We start from the raw sequence: 19858 nt of genomic DNA, 5'->3' as shown, positions 1-19858 counted from the left end.
TCAACCATCTTTGATTTTGTCTATTTCAGTTATTTTAATCTTTGTTCTGTAACTTCTGTTTTAGTTCAGTTGCTCAAACTTATATATGAAAAATTATAATTTCTCCTTAGTCCTTATAATTTAGGACATACATCTATTGTAAAACCTCCCTACATAGTAAGTCACTAACTGTAACCAGTCAATATATAAACTTTCCTATATTGCTTTATATTGATACTCTTGACTAAAATTTCCAAACAAGACTGTATCAAACTAATGGAGACTAAGTTTAAAATTGACCCCAAACCAAATGTAGCCTGAAGTTCAAAGATGACAGGAGTAAATATGTAACTAACTATAAATAAATCCTAATTTCTTATAATGCCACCTATGTTTCAGCACTTGACTACATTTAGTATACTTTCTAGGAAATAAAGGTAGACAGATAGCTAATATGTGCAAGGAGGGAAGAAGAACACCAAGGGAGATAACATCTTGTGACCTTTTTTTTAATCTTTAAAGGCGACAATTAGCTTTTTTTTTTAGGGGTAACTATTGAAGTCTAGTAAAAAATAAAGTAAAATTTCTCAACCAAAACTTGTGTAATTGGGGGGGGGGGGGGGGGGGGGTGGTAGAGGAGCAATAAAATAGAAATAAAGATGAAAATTCCAATCTACATTCTGAGATAGCACAAAGGCCTCCACAATCCACCATTCTTTTATTTAAACCAACTACGAAGTATTAACAAGCTGATGATGTAGTTTCTATGATGATCACAGACAACCAAAATTTCTAACAAGAGTCAATATTTTCCTAATTTTGTATTCAGTAATATGAAGCAGCAGTGTAACGTACATAACATAGATTTGCCCTTTCATGAATCTGGAAGTTTTCTTGCGTTGAATTCCTCCCTGACTCGCACAGCTGGAACAAGAGAAGTTATAGTAATCACCTTATGTGTGTCATGCCTTGTATGTCTTTAATGGTGAAGACGAGTAGAGAACGAACTACCCTCATCCAAAATACCACAACTTTATTAGTAATAGAAAAAATGAGAGGGCAGCTGAAATACAAATAGTAAGAAATAGGCTTTTCTTGAACAGGTTTAATACTGAACATGTAGCTAGGAAAACGGGTACGTATATGCAGTCTTTGGCATTGCTTGTAAAATGTTACTCCCTCAATACAATTTTCGAATGTCCAAGGAGTATATTAGTATTGGGAATTTCAGACTGTCAAGACTAATGCTAGATAGTATGTTAGTCTAACTCAAAGTCTCAAACCAGCTAGGACATGAACATGGCTAATAATATCTAGTGGATATCAATGAGCACAGTATATATGAAGATGAAAAAAAGGACCATAGTTCGAAGTTCAAGTATCAAGTTTAATGCCTGAACTGGGGTCTAATAAGGTCAGATGGGCAAACCTAAGTGCTGGATGTTTCAATCTGAAAAAAATCACTGGCTTATCAGATCTTGCTGTGTAGTGCCCAACAAAACACCGTGCTTCTGAATGATCTGGATGCACTTTAACAGGATATCTTGTTCCGTGGAATACCTCTCTGCTTTGCTCTACAATCACCAGAAAATGGTAAATATATATCAATTCAAGTCTGACAAACAAGGAATAAACACCCACAGAGAAGAAAATTTAGAAATGTTTATCTAGGAAATAATGTATAGGAGAGAAACTAAAATGAAACCCTTGCCATTACAAGAAGCCATCACCCCCATATTGAACATGTACTATGATGATGTTTAGCCTAGGTGAATGTAATAAACTTGCATAAATTTCAAGAACCAAAGAACTAAAACTTATCAGTCATCGGATCTATGTCTTGACATAATATTTGAATCTTTATAAACAAACAGTAAATCCAATGGACCAAGAAATCAAGAGCGTGCATTAGAATACGTAAAACAAATTCTTGCTATACTGGCAATAACAGGAGCAGGAACCTGATAATTTTAACTACAGTACTCAAGAGACGCAGTATAAAACCTTTTGCTAAAAGTCAATTAGCAACATTTTTAGCAATTCCACCAGCTTCAATGATCACAACTTCACAAGCACCAGATGCTCTATTGGTTAGATAATAATAACGTACATCTTGCATATAAATTATAATTTCTGAAGAAAACAAATTAGTGTACAGGTAAAGTACCAGCTGTTGGAGATTGCATCCAAGAGTCAGTTCAGCATACGAATTCTCAATGCGAGAGAGGTAGCAGTAAGGAGCCTCACGTTCCAAGAAAACTTTTGGATATGAATCTAGCATTGACTTTATGTCAGCTGAAACCTGGGGAATTTTTTCCATATTACTGAATTGCAGTGGGATTTTACTAATAAAAGCACGCCACCCAGCTCGAGACTTGTTCACAATGACCTGCCAAATGTGACAATGACCCAAAGTAAACAAAACATATACAAGTACCATTGCAATCAAGATCCATGATAATTATCAAATTATATTCAGGATCTGTATAATAAAGTTAAGCACAATTAAGATGTTGATGGGACAATCAGTAAAATGCACTTAGTTACCCAAGGGTAAATTAAAAATTCAAATTGCAAAGGAGCAAGAATGATTCACTAATGCAAACTAGCAGTCAAGAAAAAAGTGACTGTAAATTTTCGAAAGAGCTATAGAGGCATAGAGCTTAGAGGCAGAAAAGCTTTCACCTGGTTGGAAAAAATAGAATTCGGAACTATTACTGGAAACTTTTCAACATTCAATAATGATGTAGTAGTTAAACCCATCTCCACCACTTGACCTTCTATAGATCCAGCCTGCAAAAAATTAAAAACCACAGATGAGGGAGACATATATAAACCAAACCACATAAGAAACCCACTCACAAAAGGAGAAATTAACAGGGAAAATTAATGATTTTACAGGTCTACAGCTGAATAAACCCAATAAGGCTATTAAACTGAAGAAAAGGGGGCCTAGAAACTCAAAGGTACAAGCTATTATTATCAAACAAATGAAAGCCATAACCAACAGCATGCTACCCTTCACACCACATAACAAAGACCCTGAACTTTGATGAACTACTTTCAGCAAACAGAAGGGATAAAATCAATGCAGTCACATCAAAAACATATGCAGGACCCATTAACATAACTAAAAGGCATTGCTAAAACCAGGGGATGGGTAATGATCAGACCAGAAGTTTAATTTTGCTACTGATAAACTGAAAGAGAGATTAGGCAGCATACCTTAATGGTATCTCCAATTGAAAATGGCTTTGAGAACTGGATAGACAAGCCACTAAGCACATTACCAAGGATATCCTTTGAAGCAAAAGCAGTAGCCACTCCTGGACAGAGAGGAACAGAAGAAAAATTAATGCAAAACACACACTTGAGTGGCCAATATGATAATTGGCAGACTTTAAACTATGATAAGTTAGGCACAGGATAATAGGATAACAAGTAGATAAATGCAAACTTTATTAAGTGGCAAAGATAGGATTTCGGCAATCTGGTACAGTGCTGCAAAAACTATGGCCCAAGAATCTTATATTCCTATAATTTCTTCTTCTTAAGGCGTTGGAGTGGAAATTTAAACCAAGAGAGCCATCCACCTATTGCGAAAAGCAAGGTCACTAAAGTGTTTCTCACTAGAACTGGCTTGATTAAGCATAGAGCACAGAAGAGCTTGAGAAGATTTCTTACATCTGTATTCCTCCCACAGTTTTTGGTCCTGCCCTCTCATCACCATGCCATTGACACACAAAAAAGATCCACATCACCCTAAAAGATAATTCTATCAAAGTAATCATCACAACTCAATTTGAATGAGATTTAATATGTCGTAGTCTGAACAAGCTCTGGCTGTTTCTTTGAAGATGCCTAACATGCAGTATGATGAATAAGTCACGTACAGGCATATAATCTAATAAGAGCGATAAGTGCCTTCACTTTACCCTTTATGAATCTATACTATAATAAAGCTCATATAGTGATAAACTGATACTGGAAGTTAATGTTCACAACAAAACATGTAAGAAAAGAATAGAAGATAGTTTAGAAATTTGGAATACTCACCCCCAATCCCACCAACAGTAATAATAGACTGAACAGCCACACCAGATGCTTCTGCTATAGCCATAATTCCAACGGCATAAAGGCCAACAGAGGAAATCTTGTCCAAAGTTAGCAGCCTTTCACGATCAAGCAGTTGAAGGTTTTCAGAAGCCATGGCACGAGCAAACAAATTAGTCTTCCAACGTTGCACAAACCATACCAATGAAAGGGCAAATGCCCCTTTCCAAGCCTGACCAATCAGATGGGATGTAACAGCATCTGGAGCAATCAAATGGCATCTGCATATCCACAGAAGCTGTATTGTTTAATTTACCTGAGTAAATATTATGTTACAAACAAAATCCAAGAATAATATGTAAGCAATACCACTGACATTTCAGAAAACGCCATGACAGTTGTCAGACAGCGTACTGGACTCTCTAATGCACCCCAAGCACTCTTCTCGTATGGTACATCAATAGCAAATATGCTTCCAGTTCCAGACAGCAAAGCAGCCGATCCTCGGTTAGTATAATTGTGCAATTTCCTCAAAATACTTGGCATGACCAGCCACGCCAGTAAAGCAGCAGTGAATGTGCCACCAACAGGTACCACAACATCATTAAGGTATGGATGAGAATCCATCACTTGCTGCGCATAAGGAGTTAACTCATCAGAGGCTTCCTTAGCCTTTTGCGCAGTGACATTAGCTGCATCTACAACAGATTTCCATACATCCTTAAGTTTATCAATCCACTCAGAACTCCCAACAGTCCTATCACCACCACCTCCACCAACACTTGCATCTCCAATTTTAGAAGCTTCCTGGACATCAAGACCCTTATTATCCCCTTTACTACCACTGAACGACGAATATGACAGGCAACCCGACATAGATGTTAAAGGAAAGCTACTCAAAACCCGGTAACTCGACAATGTGGGTGAAAATGCTGAGCCATAATTGGGTTTACACAACTGGGCACAAGCTCTAGGCTCAAAGCTCAACATACTTCTATGAGTATCAGGTTGATTAGTGTGATCCATGTAACCAACAATAGGTCTAACATGAATATGATCACCAGTTCTCATATTATTCAAATAAGCATAATTCAACCCAGATGACATTGATTTTGATGAAGAAAAAACAGACCCAGAAAGAGATTTCAACTTCGAAGACAAAATTCTCGCCATTATCACTAACCTAATTCACAAGATTATCTAATTCTTGACCAATTCCAGCATTTACAAAACTTGAACAAAAACCCACCAAAATTACCCACTTCAAAACTGCAAATTAGAAAGATAAACAATTAGGGTACTCAAATTAAGCAACACCCAAACAAATATAATGGAGAAATTTCAGCATTACAAAGGGAAAGATCAAGAAAATTATCTGGGTAATTTCCTAAGCGTTGCATTTGATTTGATAATGGAATTTCAAAGTACAAACAAGCATATAACGAATTAATTGTTACCTGTTTTGATGGTGCAGAAGTATGGATGGATTCTTGAGAGAAGCTTGAATTCAATTTATGGAGGATGTCGTGGGGAGTCATTCTCTTTCTTGTTAATCAAGTCAAAATGAAGCTGATATGCAGCACAGAGCGCGTGTTGGTATTTCAATGAAGTTTTGCGAAAGAAGAAAATAAAGGAGGTTCTTGCGATAAAAGAGGCCTGATGTCCGAAGTCATTTGTTGGGCTGATTAGTATTCCTCGACTCGTAGTTATGGTAAAGATGGCATTGGGCCAAGCTGCCTTGTTAAGGGCGAAAAGAGTATAGCATGGAAGGATAGTAAGTTAGTAACGACATGATATGACATGACACGTTTTTATACTTGTGGGGTTTTGAGGTAAGGTGAAACTAGTGAAAATAGACTTGAAATTAAGCAAAGCGTGACACGACACAACATATTTAGTATGTAGGGTTTGGACATTTTACAGTATGCGAAAATTTACAAAATACAATTATTAATATAAGGATGACAATTATCATTAACTTGAAGAAATTTATTGACTTTGCAATGTTTTCTCGCCTTTTATGTACTTATTATTTCATCAAAAAAAAAAAAAAAAAAAAAAAAAAAAAAAAATTGTAGTTCATATAAGATACAGTATGTTAAAAGAAAAATGAAGTTTAGCTAAGTTTGATAGTTATTCAAGCCCAATTCACAACAAAAATAAGTTATTTCAAATTTTATTATGTTTATGTAAGTTTTATAAATAATTAAAAAGTAATTGAATTCATCCTTAGTGCTTAATTTATTGCCACTTGTGTGAGATTTTTCAATGCTAATTCAATTGTTTGTTATCTTATATTACTTTGTATGTTAATTGTAGACTTGTTGAGTGCTAAATTTATATTGCATACGTATTCTCCTTACTGATTAAAGGCTAATTAATTACAATCACAAGCATAAATGCGCATTACGCTTGTGTGTTGAAAAACTTATAACAAACCTAAATGATTTATTCCCTAATTAATTTTGGTATTTTGTACGTTGTAATTTCTTCCTCCCTAGCTTGTTGCTCTTGATTCTTGACTCGGGATGTTACATTTGGTTCCTTAAATTGAACTTCAATGAGGTATACTGGGCAGTTGCTCAAACTGTAATTCTTTTAGTATAGTTATTATGAAAAATTGATATTGTCATTGCATGACAATTGACTAACTACAACAATATGAGAAATTATTTTAAAGATTATAACGCATACTATAAAATCTACTCCCTCCTTTTTAAATACTTGCTCCACTTTTCTTTTCCGGCCGTTTTTAAATACTTGCTCCATTTTCTTATTTAGAAAGTTTTTACAATATTTAATTAATTTCTCATAGGTGGAGTCATATATCCCTCACTCTGATGTCAATAATGAATATTAAGCAGTAGAAACTTTTAGATTTGGAACTTCTTTACAACACTCCATAATATATTTAGTCCGTATTTAAATTCTTTAAGTTATTCGTTAATTTTGTACACTTTAATTCACAAACAATAAATTATAAGAAAACGACTTTTATTTCATACTTCTACCTTGTACATTGATTTTCTAATTTGTAGATAATTTTTATTCTTTTCGAAATGAATATATCTAATATTTATGTACGAGTTCACTATAGTAATCCATGTATTATGTATATCTTGTTTAAACCTTAAATTACTCCGTAGTTTCCTCTTTGAGAGTGAAATGAAAACTCCAAAATTAAATTTGTTGGAGTTAAAAGAATAATCGTACGACGACCAATCCAAAATTCTGTTACAAAACACATTTCCAGAACTCAAAAACACTTCCCACCTGAATCATATCTCCTTAGATTTCTGCGCCTTTTCTCTCTCTCTCTCTTAACAAAAACAACATCCTTCATTCTCCTTAAACCTCCCTTACTACTTTCTCTCTCCTCTAACAAAAACAATGAAGCTACACCTAAAAGACCACTCCTCAGATCCCTCCTTCAATCCATCTCTTCCTAAACTCGCTTTCTCTCTCCTCGTTGGTCTTTCCCTTTACCTTCTCCTTTCTTTTTTCTCCCTCAAATCTCTCTACTCCCCTCCTCCCCCTCTCTCTACACACCTCACTCTCTTCGCCTCGGCCCCCGAGCCGAACCCCGAACCCACCGAGCTTCGTCACATTGTTTTCGGCATTGGCGCTGCCGCTAACAAGTGGGGCCGACGCAAGGAGTTTATTAAGTCATGGTGGAGGCCTAATGTTACACATGGTTTTGTGTATTTAGACCGGAAGGTTAACTTAACCCGGACCGAGGACGCTTACGAGTACCCGACGTTAAAAGTATCCGAGGATACTTCTAGGTTTGGGTACTCGTATCGACGTGGGTCCCGGTCCGCCATCCGGATGACTCGGATCGTATCCGAGACCGTCCGGATGGGGTTGGAGCACGATGACGTACGGTGGTTCGTCATGGGAGACGATGATACCGTGTTTTTCCCGGATAATTTAATTCGAGTGTTACGAAAGTATGATCATAATAAGATGTACTATATTGGGAGTAATTCGGAAACACATTTGCAAAATATTAATTTTGCGTATGATATGGCTTTTGGAGGTGGAGGGTTTGCTATTAGTTATCCTCTAGCATTGGCTATTGAAAAAATGCAAGATGGTTGTATCCAAAGATATACGGGTTTATACGGTTCGGATGATCGGATTCAGGCTTGTTTGGCCGAGCTCGGTGTTCCTCTCACTAGAGAACCCGGTTTCCATCAGGTTCGTTTTCACGTAATAGCATCTTTATTTTAAATTTAATTTTCACATTACTATGGAAAATATATAACATGTTTATCTTTATTCTTTACAATATAATGATAAGTAATCATGATTACTGTTAGACACATTTGATTTATCATGTTAAATTAGTGAAATTGCAAATTGTCACGTTATTTTTACAATATTTAGCTAACAAATTGAAATTTTCTCAAGGAACTGTTACTAGCTACTAGCTGTTATAATTTCCTGATTTTCACGTTTTTGGTAATACTTGATCGTTGATTAAATGAACTATGGGTGCTTGCTGATAAAATTAAAGGTAACAATATGTTACAAAAATGAGTGCTTGTCAGTTTTTTTTTTTTTTTTTTTTTTTTAAAAAAAAAAATTAAAAAATTAAAAATGGGGTTTAATAAATGTCGTACTTTGATGGTAAAAGTGATATGAGTCAATGAGTGTATATTGGATTATTGGGTTTGGGTTATACTAGTACAACTTTACATGTTTGTTATTTTCATTTAGTATTACTATTTGCTAATTTCTTTTCTAGTTGCTAGTCAAAAAGTTCGAGTCATTCAGTCCTTCCTACCAAACGCTTTATAAGTTGTTTTCTTATTTATTTTAGACCAAGTTTTTTTTTCTTTTTTTTTTTTTTTGGTTATGTAACAAACTCGTCCTACTAAATTGCTTTTCAGAAATCATAGGAGTGCAATATGTTTAACACAGGGACTATTGACTCATTAAGAATTGTTTTTAATACTCCCTCCGTCCCCAAATGATAGTCCCTTATGGCCTATTTTTAGTCCCAAATTGATAGTCCCATTTGCTTTTTTCAAGTACCATTAATATCAATTTTTTATCAAAATTTCCTCCAATTACAACAATATTTGTGCAAATTTAACTTTCCCATGTAAATTTTGTTTTTCAATGTACCTTTATTACTTTCTCTCTCTACTATTTTACATACCCAATGTAAATTTATCTTTTCAATGTAATTTAACTACTTTTATTTAAGTTTCTTAATTCCCGTAATTTTTGCCCATAAGGGACTATCATTTGGGGACGGAGGGAGTACTTAGTATGAAATTGGATTTTAGGAATAAATAATTTATAGGAGTGTTAATATAAATATTAGTACTGAGGCCATTACATGAATTCCTAATTATATCACAACATTTACACATGATAACGTGACCTTTAGCCTTTAGGTACTGTTGATTGACAAACCACTTGCCATATTGCACGTGCATATGATATCACACATCCTAACATTACTTATCGTAATGTGCATACATATATTTAAACAAAATATACAAAAATTAGGGTGCACCTTATAAGAATAATTAGCCACTGTAAAAACAAAATACATCGCATCCTCCTATGACTTTCACTACAAATTAATTTGGTGGCTAGTTAACCTCCTACAATTTCCAAATGATCCAAAATAGTTTAAGTGACTTTCATGGAGCAAGAGAACACAAGTCAAATAAGTCACCTTTTATAGTTTTAAGGACCCACAAATTTGAAGTGAATTTCTGTTACATGTCCAACAGAAAGTTTGGTACATTCTTATCATAGTCTACTTCACTTTCATTCCAACTTCCAAATTTTTGTGTCACTTTCCTCAATTTATCTTTGACATTTGGCTTAATTATTGGAATTATGTCGATTACTTTTGTTTATCATAAGAAAGTTCAACTTACCAACCTAATTAATTAGATCCCAAAGAATAAGTTAGTAGTTGTCAATACCTTGATTAGTGGGGTAAAATTCAAAAGAAGTGGAGATAGGGGAATTCAATGATTGACTTAAGTCCTTTTTTGTACATATGTTGACTTGAAATTAACTTTTGTGGCTCAAAAATAGTGGGAGGTAGAAAGTACACAAAAATTAGTCTTCCTTTATTGATCAATTCTCCACGTTTTATTACTCCATTATTAGTAGAAATTAGTGCTATATTTGCTTTCTAATTTGAGCACCCATTTAGAAAGTTACCTATTATTTACAAGTCGAGAAAAACAAACATGTAACTATTAGTTTGGAAGTACAAATTATTCTTAGCTAACTAGCCAATTTACCTTGTATGCACTTTTTCCAATTCCACATGGTGTTATGTACATATACTTCGTATTTTTTTGGTACAAAGTGTTTTTGCATATATATACTGTGTTTTATCTCTAATCTCTTATAAACCATTAATAAGCTTGTACAAATATCTTACCTAAGCTTATAACTCTTTGGCAGTGTGATGTGCATGGCAACCTATTTGGGCTCCTAACAGCGCACCAAGTAGCACCACTAGTAACACTACATCACCTAGAAATAGTTGATCCAATATTTCCATACATGACCCGTCTCCAAGCCCTACAACATCTAAAGATAGCAGAAAAATTAGACTCGGAGTCACTAATGCAACAATCTATTTGCTACGACTCCACCAGGAACTGGACTGTCTCAGTCTCCTGGGGGTACGCGGTGCAGATAATCCGTGGTTCCATCACACCCCGAGAGATGCAAAGACCGTCTAGAACATTTTTCAATTGGTACAATAGAGATGAGCCGGCGAGTTTTGCCTTCAACACAAGACCTTTTACCAAGCACCCTTGTGAAAAGCCTTTCATATATTATCTTTCTAAAGGCGCGATTAATCCAGAGATTAATGTGACAGTGAGTGAGTATGAGCTATATCAAATGCCTCATCCTTGGTGCTGGTGGAAAGCTGAGAACCCTGAGAAGTTTCACAAGGTTGAAGTGTATAAGAAGCCTACTGACCCTCATAAATGGGATGAGGTAATTTATTTTCTACTTTTATCTTTGTAGTAATCAAAATTATCAATCTAATTAAGTCACACCTCACCTATTTTTTATATGGGCTAAATAAAAAGTTTTATGGGCCACGCATGTAGCTTGTTATGTCCTCATATGTTCAAATAAATAATAAGTTCAAATAAGATAGATTCAAGAAAATTAAATTCTAATAGGTTCTGATAAGGGTTTTTATGTTCATTATACAATTAAAATAAGTTCTAATAATGTATTGTACACTCTAATGGTATCTTATATGTTCAAATTAGTTTACATAAGCTTAGATAAGATAATACAAAATAAGATAAGACCGGATAAGATAAGATAAGAAAAATCAGGTAAATAGAAGATAGAACACATCCTTGAAGTTAGTTTTAGATTTTTTTTAAGAAAAAATTTTATTAAAAGCTACTTCATGATTGGACATACTCGGTTTTAAAACACATTTAAAATGAATAAATTATATGTCCTTTAATTAAGGCTGCATGCACTATTATCTTAATCTAATATGATTGTTGTGATGGTGTGCTATGGCAGGGTCCAAGAAGGGATTGTTGTAGGGTGATGCATACAGACAAGAAAAGTACAATCGTGATTGATGTAGGAGAATGCAGAGAAGGAGAATTTCTTGAACCATTACAATAATAACTAATCAATAAAGGTTGCTATATTTTTTTATGCAATTATCTCTCTATTCTCATGTGTACTTGCTTTCAATTCAAGTCCAACCCATTGGGGTATTCAGTGGCCAAATCAAAGCAATTTTGTTCTTATATTATATCATAAGAGATAGGCCAGGATAGTTAGAATACATTTTACCATTGTAAATAGGGTCATCAATCTGTATACTTTCATCTTTGATGTCATATCAAGCTTGGCCAATTGATCAAATTGGTAAATAAAAAAGACCCTTAGCGGCAATTTGGTAAAAAATAACTCCGGCGACAATTTGGTAAAAAATATTAACCCTAATTTGATAAATAAAATTATCTCAGGCGACATTTAACCCAAAATATACAAAAATTTTCAATAAATTACTCACAAATACTTTATTTAGTTCGTTTTTCGTGATTTTTTACCAATCCTTTTTTATGGAAATAACAATTTCAAGAAAAAAAAACATGTTAAGTATCAATTTTCAATTAAGTTACATACCCCCTATTAACGAAATGTTTTTAAAAAGGGGTAGGAAATAAATTTGGTGTCGGAATTTAGCAAAATAAAAAGGAGATGACATAGTTATTCAAAAATTTTAAAAGGAAAAATAAATTTTAAAAAAAAATTAAATTATGATTTTTAAAAGAGTTTGTCGGAAAAAAAAAATATAGATTTTTTTGGTCTAAATGTCGCCGGAGTCTATTGTTTTTACCAAATTGTCGCATATGGTTAGTTTTTTTTACCAAATTGTCGCTACAGATCTTTTTTATTTACCAATCTGGTCAATTGGCCTATCAAGCTTCATAGATTGACAGAGGTTTAGTACTTTTTTTCTTGGCAAAACTACTATTCCAAAGCAAATTATTGTATGCATAATAATGGTTGTAAATATTTAAAACGGTGAAAATTTGTCATTCTAATTAGGACATTTTGTGAAAAACTACCTTATAAAGCACTTTTTTTGTGAGAAACTACCTAATAAAAAAAATGTTGTAAGAAACTACCTTATAAAAGAGTAAATGTTGTAAGAGACTACCATTGGTCGAAAAGTCACCGTTGACTTTCATTTTCCGGCGTTGACCACATCACGTGCTGATCACGCGACTTTTAACTCACCCTTTCCCTCCTTTTTTCTTAATTGGCACGTCACGTGATCAAAGCCGAAAAAAAAAAGTCAACGATGACTTTTTGACCATAGGTAGTCTCTTACAACATTTACCCATTTATAAGGTAGTTTCTTACAACATTTTTTTTATTAGATAGTTTCTCGCAAAAAAAATGTTTTATAAGGTAGTTTTTCACAAAATGTCCTTCTAATTAAAAGTTTCATAAATTACGAGTTGTTGATTCTTTATACCCATAATTAGTCCAAACTTGCTCAACCGTTGTGGACATTAACATAATTTTGGTAAACACAATATGGAACATATATAATATGTGTCTAATCAAAGTGGGGGACTTGAAAAATTCTGGAACTAAACATAATCTTGGTAATTTTTTTTTTTTTTGGGCAAATACAAGTTTGTAAACGAAAATGACTACGTTGTTTTTCATTTACTACTTAATTCCCTACATACAAGTATAAAATAAAAGGCCTACTAATCTACTATTCAAAGAATAATTACTTAATTTTTCTGCAATTCGATCAAGATCAAGCAGGAAGGAGATAGAAACTTAGAATTACTTAATTCCCTTTAATTTTAGAATTCTTTGATTTAAATTAAATTTGCTGGGGTATTTTTATACTGGAAACCCTAAATCTGACGCAAATAGCTAATCTTGAATTTTGAAGCCTGTTGTCGCTTTCTTTCTTCAACCATCATTCCTTTCATTTTCAGACTTTTATTCCTTTCATTCTCATCAATCAGTCACACGAACCTTCAATCCTTCCATTCTCATCAATGGCGACGACGACGTCCATTATAGCAGAAATCAGAGCACCGCCATTGGAGAAATTACATTGTACGATTGATGTGGTTTTGACTACGGTTGATAACTCTCAAGAAACAACTTCGAATGTGTGTCTGAAAACGACAACGAATTGCACAGTTTCCATAAGACCTTCAACTTCTGCTGCAAACCAAGATGAAGATGGCAAATCCTGCGTCTTTTACAAAGAGGAACTAGTTGCTACTTCTAATTCTATCGCTAAAGTTCTGTAATAGTTGGTTCGTGGAGGTGGATGCATGATCCACATGGTGCATCCGCTCCAAAATACAAAAACACGGAATGAACATTCAGATATATACTAATGAATATGGTCATATAAAAGAACATAGTAGTAATTTATAATGTACATGGACATATACATAAAAGAACATAGTGTTCATTATAATGTACATCAGTTTTTTATGCAACAATTTTGTATATTTTTTTTTAAAAGAAATTTTGTATAATGAAATAGATAAATAGTACTATAATTATTATTTTTTACCATACATTAATTACAAATCATTTCAATTTTTTTTTACCAAAATTTCACTTTCTCTCTCCAAATAAAACTTCAAACCCATTTAAATTCCTCAAACCTCAAACAAAATTTCAAGAAATTTGAAATTTTGAGCCCAAAATTGTTCAAGATGACAAATAAAAACGAAAGGTAAGACCAAATTCGACATTTATACTTGTTTATTTGACATTCATACTTGTTTATTTTGAGTTTGAGTGTTTGTTTTTTATAAATTTGATTGAAAATTGTAATATTTGATTTTATTGAAAATTAATTGCGATTTTGATATAATTTTGTTGTTGCAATGAGAAATAAAATGAAATTCTTGAAGAAGATCAACCGATAAATATATTTTGGAAGAAGAAAGCAAGCAAATAGACAAATTTAAAAAAAGTTGTAGATCCAAATAATACAATGTACATTAAAATACAGTAAAATGTTCTTTTTTCATATACTTATATGATGCAGATAATACAATGTACATAAAACATGTAACCAACATTATAACATATATGTTCATTAGAATATAATACAATGTACATTATAATACAGTAAAATGTACATTTTCATATACATACATGATCATTTATACCAAATGTACATTTACTATATGAATAATGTTCTTTAATATTATCATGTTCTTTACTAAAATTACAAATGTTCTTTAGATTTACAAAAAAACATATAAAACTGGATGTTTCTTTATAAAATAGCTAAATGTTCTTTACAAAACGGCTATATGTTCTTTACTGAATAGCTAAATGTTCATTCCACTTTTTTTTAAAGAACATTGGATGCACCAAGCATGGTGCATCTGCCTCCATAGAAAAAATTTCAAAATTTCTGAGGTATATTCTCTTTATGAATTGATTCTTTAATTTTTCTAGTTGTAATTTTTGATTGCTCTGTTTCTTACGCGCAATAAATTTTTGCGATTATTAAAGAGATTTTACTGGAATATATATTTTTATAACGAGTCATTCATGTTTTGTGATGATTTTACAAGATTTGTTAGCCGATCTTTTATAATTAGATTCTTTGATTGTTCTGTAATTTATAATCTAATTCAGACTTTTTATTGTTGTCATCACTTAGAAGACCTATAAAATTTGTCTAAATTATCACATTTTGTTTTCAGGTTCCATCTTCCTCTAGTAAAGATTTGTCCGAAGTCGAGGAGCCAGAGCCAGCGTCAGAGACACCAGACCCGCCTGAGCTCTCTTTATCGGATTTCGAGTATATTGCTCTTGATGAGCACCAACCAGGTAAGGCTACTACCTTCTCTGTAACTAGTCTCCAAATTAGTGAAAATTCTCAACTCAATATAATATATAAACAAAAATAACTATGTAACATATAATATTTACGTAGTTAGACATAATTTGTTATTTTATAATAATTTCACGTAATTTGTTAATGCATAAATAATTATAATATTAGTTTAATATTTCGTATTTTAATAACTAATTTTATTTCAACAATAATACCGATGGATTATACAAGCTTGAATTAGATATATATATAATATTATATAAATATAGGAAAAATTAGATATAATAATCCCAACTTTCATCAATTTTGGTAGAATAATCTCAACTTTGAATTATACTAGATGAAAGCCCGTGCGATGCACGATTTTATCATATACAAATCTCAAGAAAATATATTTTCGTATACATTCTAAGTTTTTTTTAAATCATTTGATTTATTTTATTATTTAATAATTTCAAACAAAAAACACATAATTTATCAATCAAAGTGTTATTGCTTATTACAAAAGTATATATTTTTTTAATGTAATTTATAATGCGACTTTAGTTATTTTTGTTTTGTATTTTATTTGTGGTTGTTAATTATATGACAACTGAATTTTAAAATATGAGTAAATTGTAAATATGATATCTTTCAAAAAAAAAATTGTTAATATGATATATTATCGGTTACATATTAGGTTAAAATCTTTAATGTGAAAAGAAATTTTTTAAAAAAAAAAATTTAAATCCTAAATTATTATTCACTGTTTTTTTTAAAATAAAAATAATAAAAAATAATAAAAACATGTATATTATTCATCTTCTTTTTCGATAGAATCACCAAATTCGTTCACAACCATTTTTTTTCCATCGAATCAAAATGGGATAAAACATGTTAGCAAAAATAAAATTTATAAAATTAATCTTTATAGTCTTTTAAAATAAATCCATATATATATATTTACCAGGAAGTGAAAATTTGTTGTGAAATTAATCTAAAAATTTTAATTGTAAAAAATCACATTTATGCATTGGAATTTTTTCATCGTCCCCAATCATCTGAACAATAGTATTTTGAAAATTAAATCATTGTTTTGTTGTCACTGAAAATGCGTGCGATATTACTTCTTATTTATAACGATTAAAAAGTATCTAGTGATGTAAACTTTTCTTTCAATTAATTTTGGACGAAATTGTACAAAGTTGACTTTAATTGAGGCATGAACCCAATTACCACCACATGCCGACCCAAAAGAGGAACTCTATTACCGCCACCACCGCCTAAACCATGACCACCACCGCCATACCCACCACCACCACCACCACCATGCCCTCCAAAATTCATGCTTTTTCTTGCAAACCCAAATCAAATTTATGCTAAAAAAATCTTAAGAAAATTACAAAATGTTGTCAAACTAAAAATGTTGAAAAATCAATGAACAAGAAACAAGTGGTTAGATGTTAGTGATGAATGTGAGATTATAAATAGAAGTAGTACTCTATCATCCATTCATCCCCAAATTTACATTTTCAATTGCCATGCATTAAATACATATACAAAATATAAATAATAAAAAATAAAAATAAGGAACCAATTCATACCAACAAAAAATATCAATTAAAATCGAGAAAGAGAGAGTGGTTACCTGAGTTTGGAGATTTAGGGCAGCAAACACCGATGAGAGAGAAGTAGAATCAGGACAGCTTCAGAATCAGGACAGCAAACACCGTGAATGAATGTATGAGAATGAGAGGCGCCGTGAGACGGAGAGGCGATGAGACCGTGAGAATGAGAGGCGCCGTGAGAATAAGAGGCGTTGTGAGTGGTACAGTGAGAGTGGTAAAGTGAGAGTGAGAGTGAAAGGGTTTCATGTAAATCTAACCATTGATTTTTTAATCTATGGTTCAAATTGGTGATTTGTGTGTGTTGTGGGAGAAAGAATCTAACCATTGATTTTTTTAATCTATGGTTGAAAGTGGTGATCCGTGTGTGTTGTGGGAGAAAGAATCTAACCATTGATTTTTTAATCTATGGTTGAGAGTGGTGATCCGTGTGTGTTTGTGTGTTGTACATTCATCTACAAAAATATTATTCCCTCAATTCTTTAGTATTTTTTTGCCCCATTTGATCGGGATCAGTGCCCAAGACACGTATTAAAACATCTACTAGTATATCTTTATTTTCATACACGTAAAAATTATAAAAACGTTATATTAATAAAATGTATAAATAGATAAATTTAAAAAGATCATTAATGAGTCTATAACTTTGTACTAATACATACGAATAACGATGATACGAATATTTAACTATGAGATGGTTAGATGCCATGTGTTAATAATGTGTACATATGATCAATTGAACTAATCAATATTACCTTGTTAATTAGTCATTAGTGTTTTCTTTTATTATACAAATCAAAGCACTTTGTAATATCTTCATAATTTCATGAAAATATATAATGATAAACGAGTCATAATTATCAGTGTTGTTGACTAATCAAGTATTGAATTACCAAATTGCAGATTTCCATTTCACAAGAACTCATCAAATCATAATTATGATACTATGCGTAGTATATAAATGATTAAATAAGAAGTATATAATAACCTAATTGTAAAACAATAATACATTAATACACTAACTCTTATAATCTACTTCGTAATAAACTAGTAAGATCAGTATGACTAAACTTGAAACAGAACATAATATGTATATATAAAATCAATGAGAATTTGTTTATAATATGATGCCTAATTAAATATGAAATGATTTGCGACTTGCTGACTTTATATAAAACTTGTGAACGCAAAAGGTTAGCAAGTGCTATCAAATTTCAAACCAAAACCATTTAACTGCCCGAATCCAAACAACTTGATAAACAATTTATTTTTTGAAAAACCGAAAACCGACCCGAACTGTAATTTAGTAAACTTGAAATGGAACCGATATGAATAACGTTAAAGTGGTTAAACCATCGAAGAACCGAACCAGTTATAACTGAACCGAAAAAGAACCGAACCAGTTAAAAACTGAACCGAAAAAGAACCGAACCAGTTATAAACTGAACAAAAAAAGAACCGAACTGTTTCTAACCCGAAACCGTTTCCAACCCGAAACTGTTTGAACCGGGATAAAAACCGTTTACATTGCACCGTTAACAAACCGCAACCCGTCTGCACCGAACCGTTTACTACCCGGACTGTTTACAACCCGAACCGAATTAAAACCGCTTAAGAATAAACCGAAACCGAATCGAACCGATAACTATTTAAACCGAACCAAAACGACCCGTGAGACAATTAAACCGATTCCAAACCGACCCGATTAAGTACCGAACCGATTTCAAACCGAACCGAACGACAGCGCTAACTACAACAGACTGAAATTCAAAGAATTTCAAGTAATGTATTTGCAAATCTAATGTATTTTGCATCAAGGAGAAAAGGTGTACATAAGACCTGTTGCTCATTACTCTAATCAAACAACTTAATTGCAGTAATTGAATTCTTTCTTTTGCCATTTTTTGTTTCTGATCAAGTTGTATTGATACCCTATTATACTTGATAACTTTGTTTGCTCAAGTGCTTAGCTATCACTTCTAATTAAAGAATTTTTTATATTTATACTTTTTTGACGGGAGCTAATTTAAGAATTAGACTCTTGCATTATTTCGTTTTATTGCCTTAATGTCACTATAACTTTCCATATTTCAATTCTTATTTGAATTTGAAGTTGCTTAAACGATTGAGTTCCATGAAAATTTAATGAATGTGCTCACTATATCTGGAATTAATTGTGACAATATACTTTTTCCCTCCAAAATTAGATGTGATGTTCATCGTCACTACAAGGATAACAATTAATGATTACAAGTATGTATAAGAAGATAAGGTTTTTAAAACTTTAACATTGGTTTATACTTTTACCATTGGCCCGAGTTGAAAAGCGTTAGTTTATGTAAGTATATCTATAAAGTACATGTCATGTTATGTGATTGTACTCGTATATGCTATGAGCCTATAATCATGGATAGGTGCCTTATAGCCACGCGCCCACGCCTAAACCCCATTGCCCAATAATGCTTGGTGGCTTGGGAGATAGTTTGTGCATCATACCCATATGTTATTGCACCATGTGGTGCTCAAGTTTTCAAATCTATTTTCACTTACAAAATACTTAAAGAAAGTATTGCACCGAATCGTGTCGTGTTGAGTCTATCATATCTCGCCTCATTTACGCTCTTAATAATCCCCGGGTATGTTCACCTAACACCCAGCCCACTCAGGCCCTTAGGGTCACACCCGGAAATAGCTGTCAGAATGTTCAACGCGTATAAACCAAAAGGTTAATTAATCTTAATTAAATCCGTGTTTTTCTGAGCTATGTTCTTTATTTCCTTCACAATAATTCTCCCTCTTTCCTCTGACTCCTCTTGTCTCTGTTTCTTGTCTCTCTGCA

At 32.7% G+C, this 19858-nt stretch overlaps 2 protein-coding genes across 5 annotated transcripts; one reads left to right on the top strand and one right to left on the bottom strand.

Moving 5' to 3' along the window:
* Positions 1-685: 685 nt before the first annotated feature.
* On the bottom strand, positions 686-5665 carry LOC145614703 (mechanosensitive ion channel protein 1, mitochondrial-like). 4 transcript variants are annotated; one of them, XM_081669777.1, is made up of 8 exons: positions 5490-5622; positions 4409-5301; positions 4036-4313; positions 3205-3305; positions 2665-2772; positions 2147-2368; positions 1409-1553; positions 686-986 (listed from the first exon to the last, which is right to left on the bottom strand). In XM_081669777.1, exons 2-7 carry the CDS (start codon positions 5203-5205, stop codon positions 1440-1442), a joined length of 1620 nt encoding a protein of 539 aa, XP_081525903.1. In that variant the 5' UTR covers positions 5206-5301; positions 5490-5622; the 3' UTR covers positions 686-986; positions 1409-1439. The 4 variants fall into 4 exon arrangements, with proteins under 4 accessions (XP_081525903.1, XP_081525904.1, XP_081525905.1 ...); XM_081669778.1 differs by having other exon boundaries at positions 686-903; XM_081669779.1 differs by having other exon boundaries at positions 686-1553; positions 4409-4839; positions 5490-5665.
* Positions 5666-7422: 1757 nt separating this feature from the next.
* On the top strand, positions 7423-11682 carry LOC145615716 (uncharacterized). The gene is made up of 3 exons (XM_081670769.1): positions 7423-8232; positions 10477-11022; positions 11575-11682. Exons 1-3 carry the CDS (start codon positions 7423-7425, stop codon positions 11680-11682), a joined length of 1464 nt encoding a protein of 487 aa, XP_081526895.1.
* Positions 11683-19858: the final 8176 nt, after the last annotated feature.

The sequence above is a fragment of the Chenopodium album genome, chromosome 25 (assembly GCF_948465745.1).
Source record: "Chenopodium album chromosome 25, dcCheAlbu1.1, whole genome shotgun sequence".
Taxonomy (NCBI): domain Eukaryota; kingdom Viridiplantae; phylum Streptophyta; class Magnoliopsida; order Caryophyllales; family Amaranthaceae; genus Chenopodium; species Chenopodium album.
The sequence above is the reverse complement of the archived record's forward strand: the minus strand, read 5'-3'. Positions and strand labels throughout refer to the sequence as shown.

Excerpts from the sequence above, each read along its gene's own strand:
- LOC145615716 (XM_081670769.1), top strand. The coding sequence starts at position 7,423 with ATGAAGCTACACCTAAAAGACCACTCCTCAGATCCCTCCTTCAATCCA. Across the intron at positions 8,233-10,476 it reads GAGAACCCGGTTTCCATCAG|TGTGATGTGCATGGCAACCT; the intron begins GTTCGTTTTCAC and ends ACTCTTTGGCAG. Across the intron at positions 11,023-11,574 it reads ACCCTCATAAATGGGATGAG|GGTCCAAGAAGGGATTGTTG; the intron begins GTAATTTATTTT and ends GTGCTATGGCAG.
- LOC145614703 (XM_081669775.1), bottom strand. The coding sequence starts at position 5,205 with ATGGCGAGAATTTTGTCTTCGAAGTTGAAATCTCTTTCTGGGTCTGTT. Across the intron at positions 3,306-4,035 it reads TACTGTTGGTGGGATTGGGG|GAGTGGCTACTGCTTTTGCT; the intron begins GTGAGTATTCCA and ends CTCTCTGTCCAG. Across the intron at positions 2,773-3,204 it reads CAATTGGAGATACCATTAAG|GCTGGATCTATAGAAGGTCA; the intron begins GTATGCTGCCTA and ends AATTTTTTGCAG.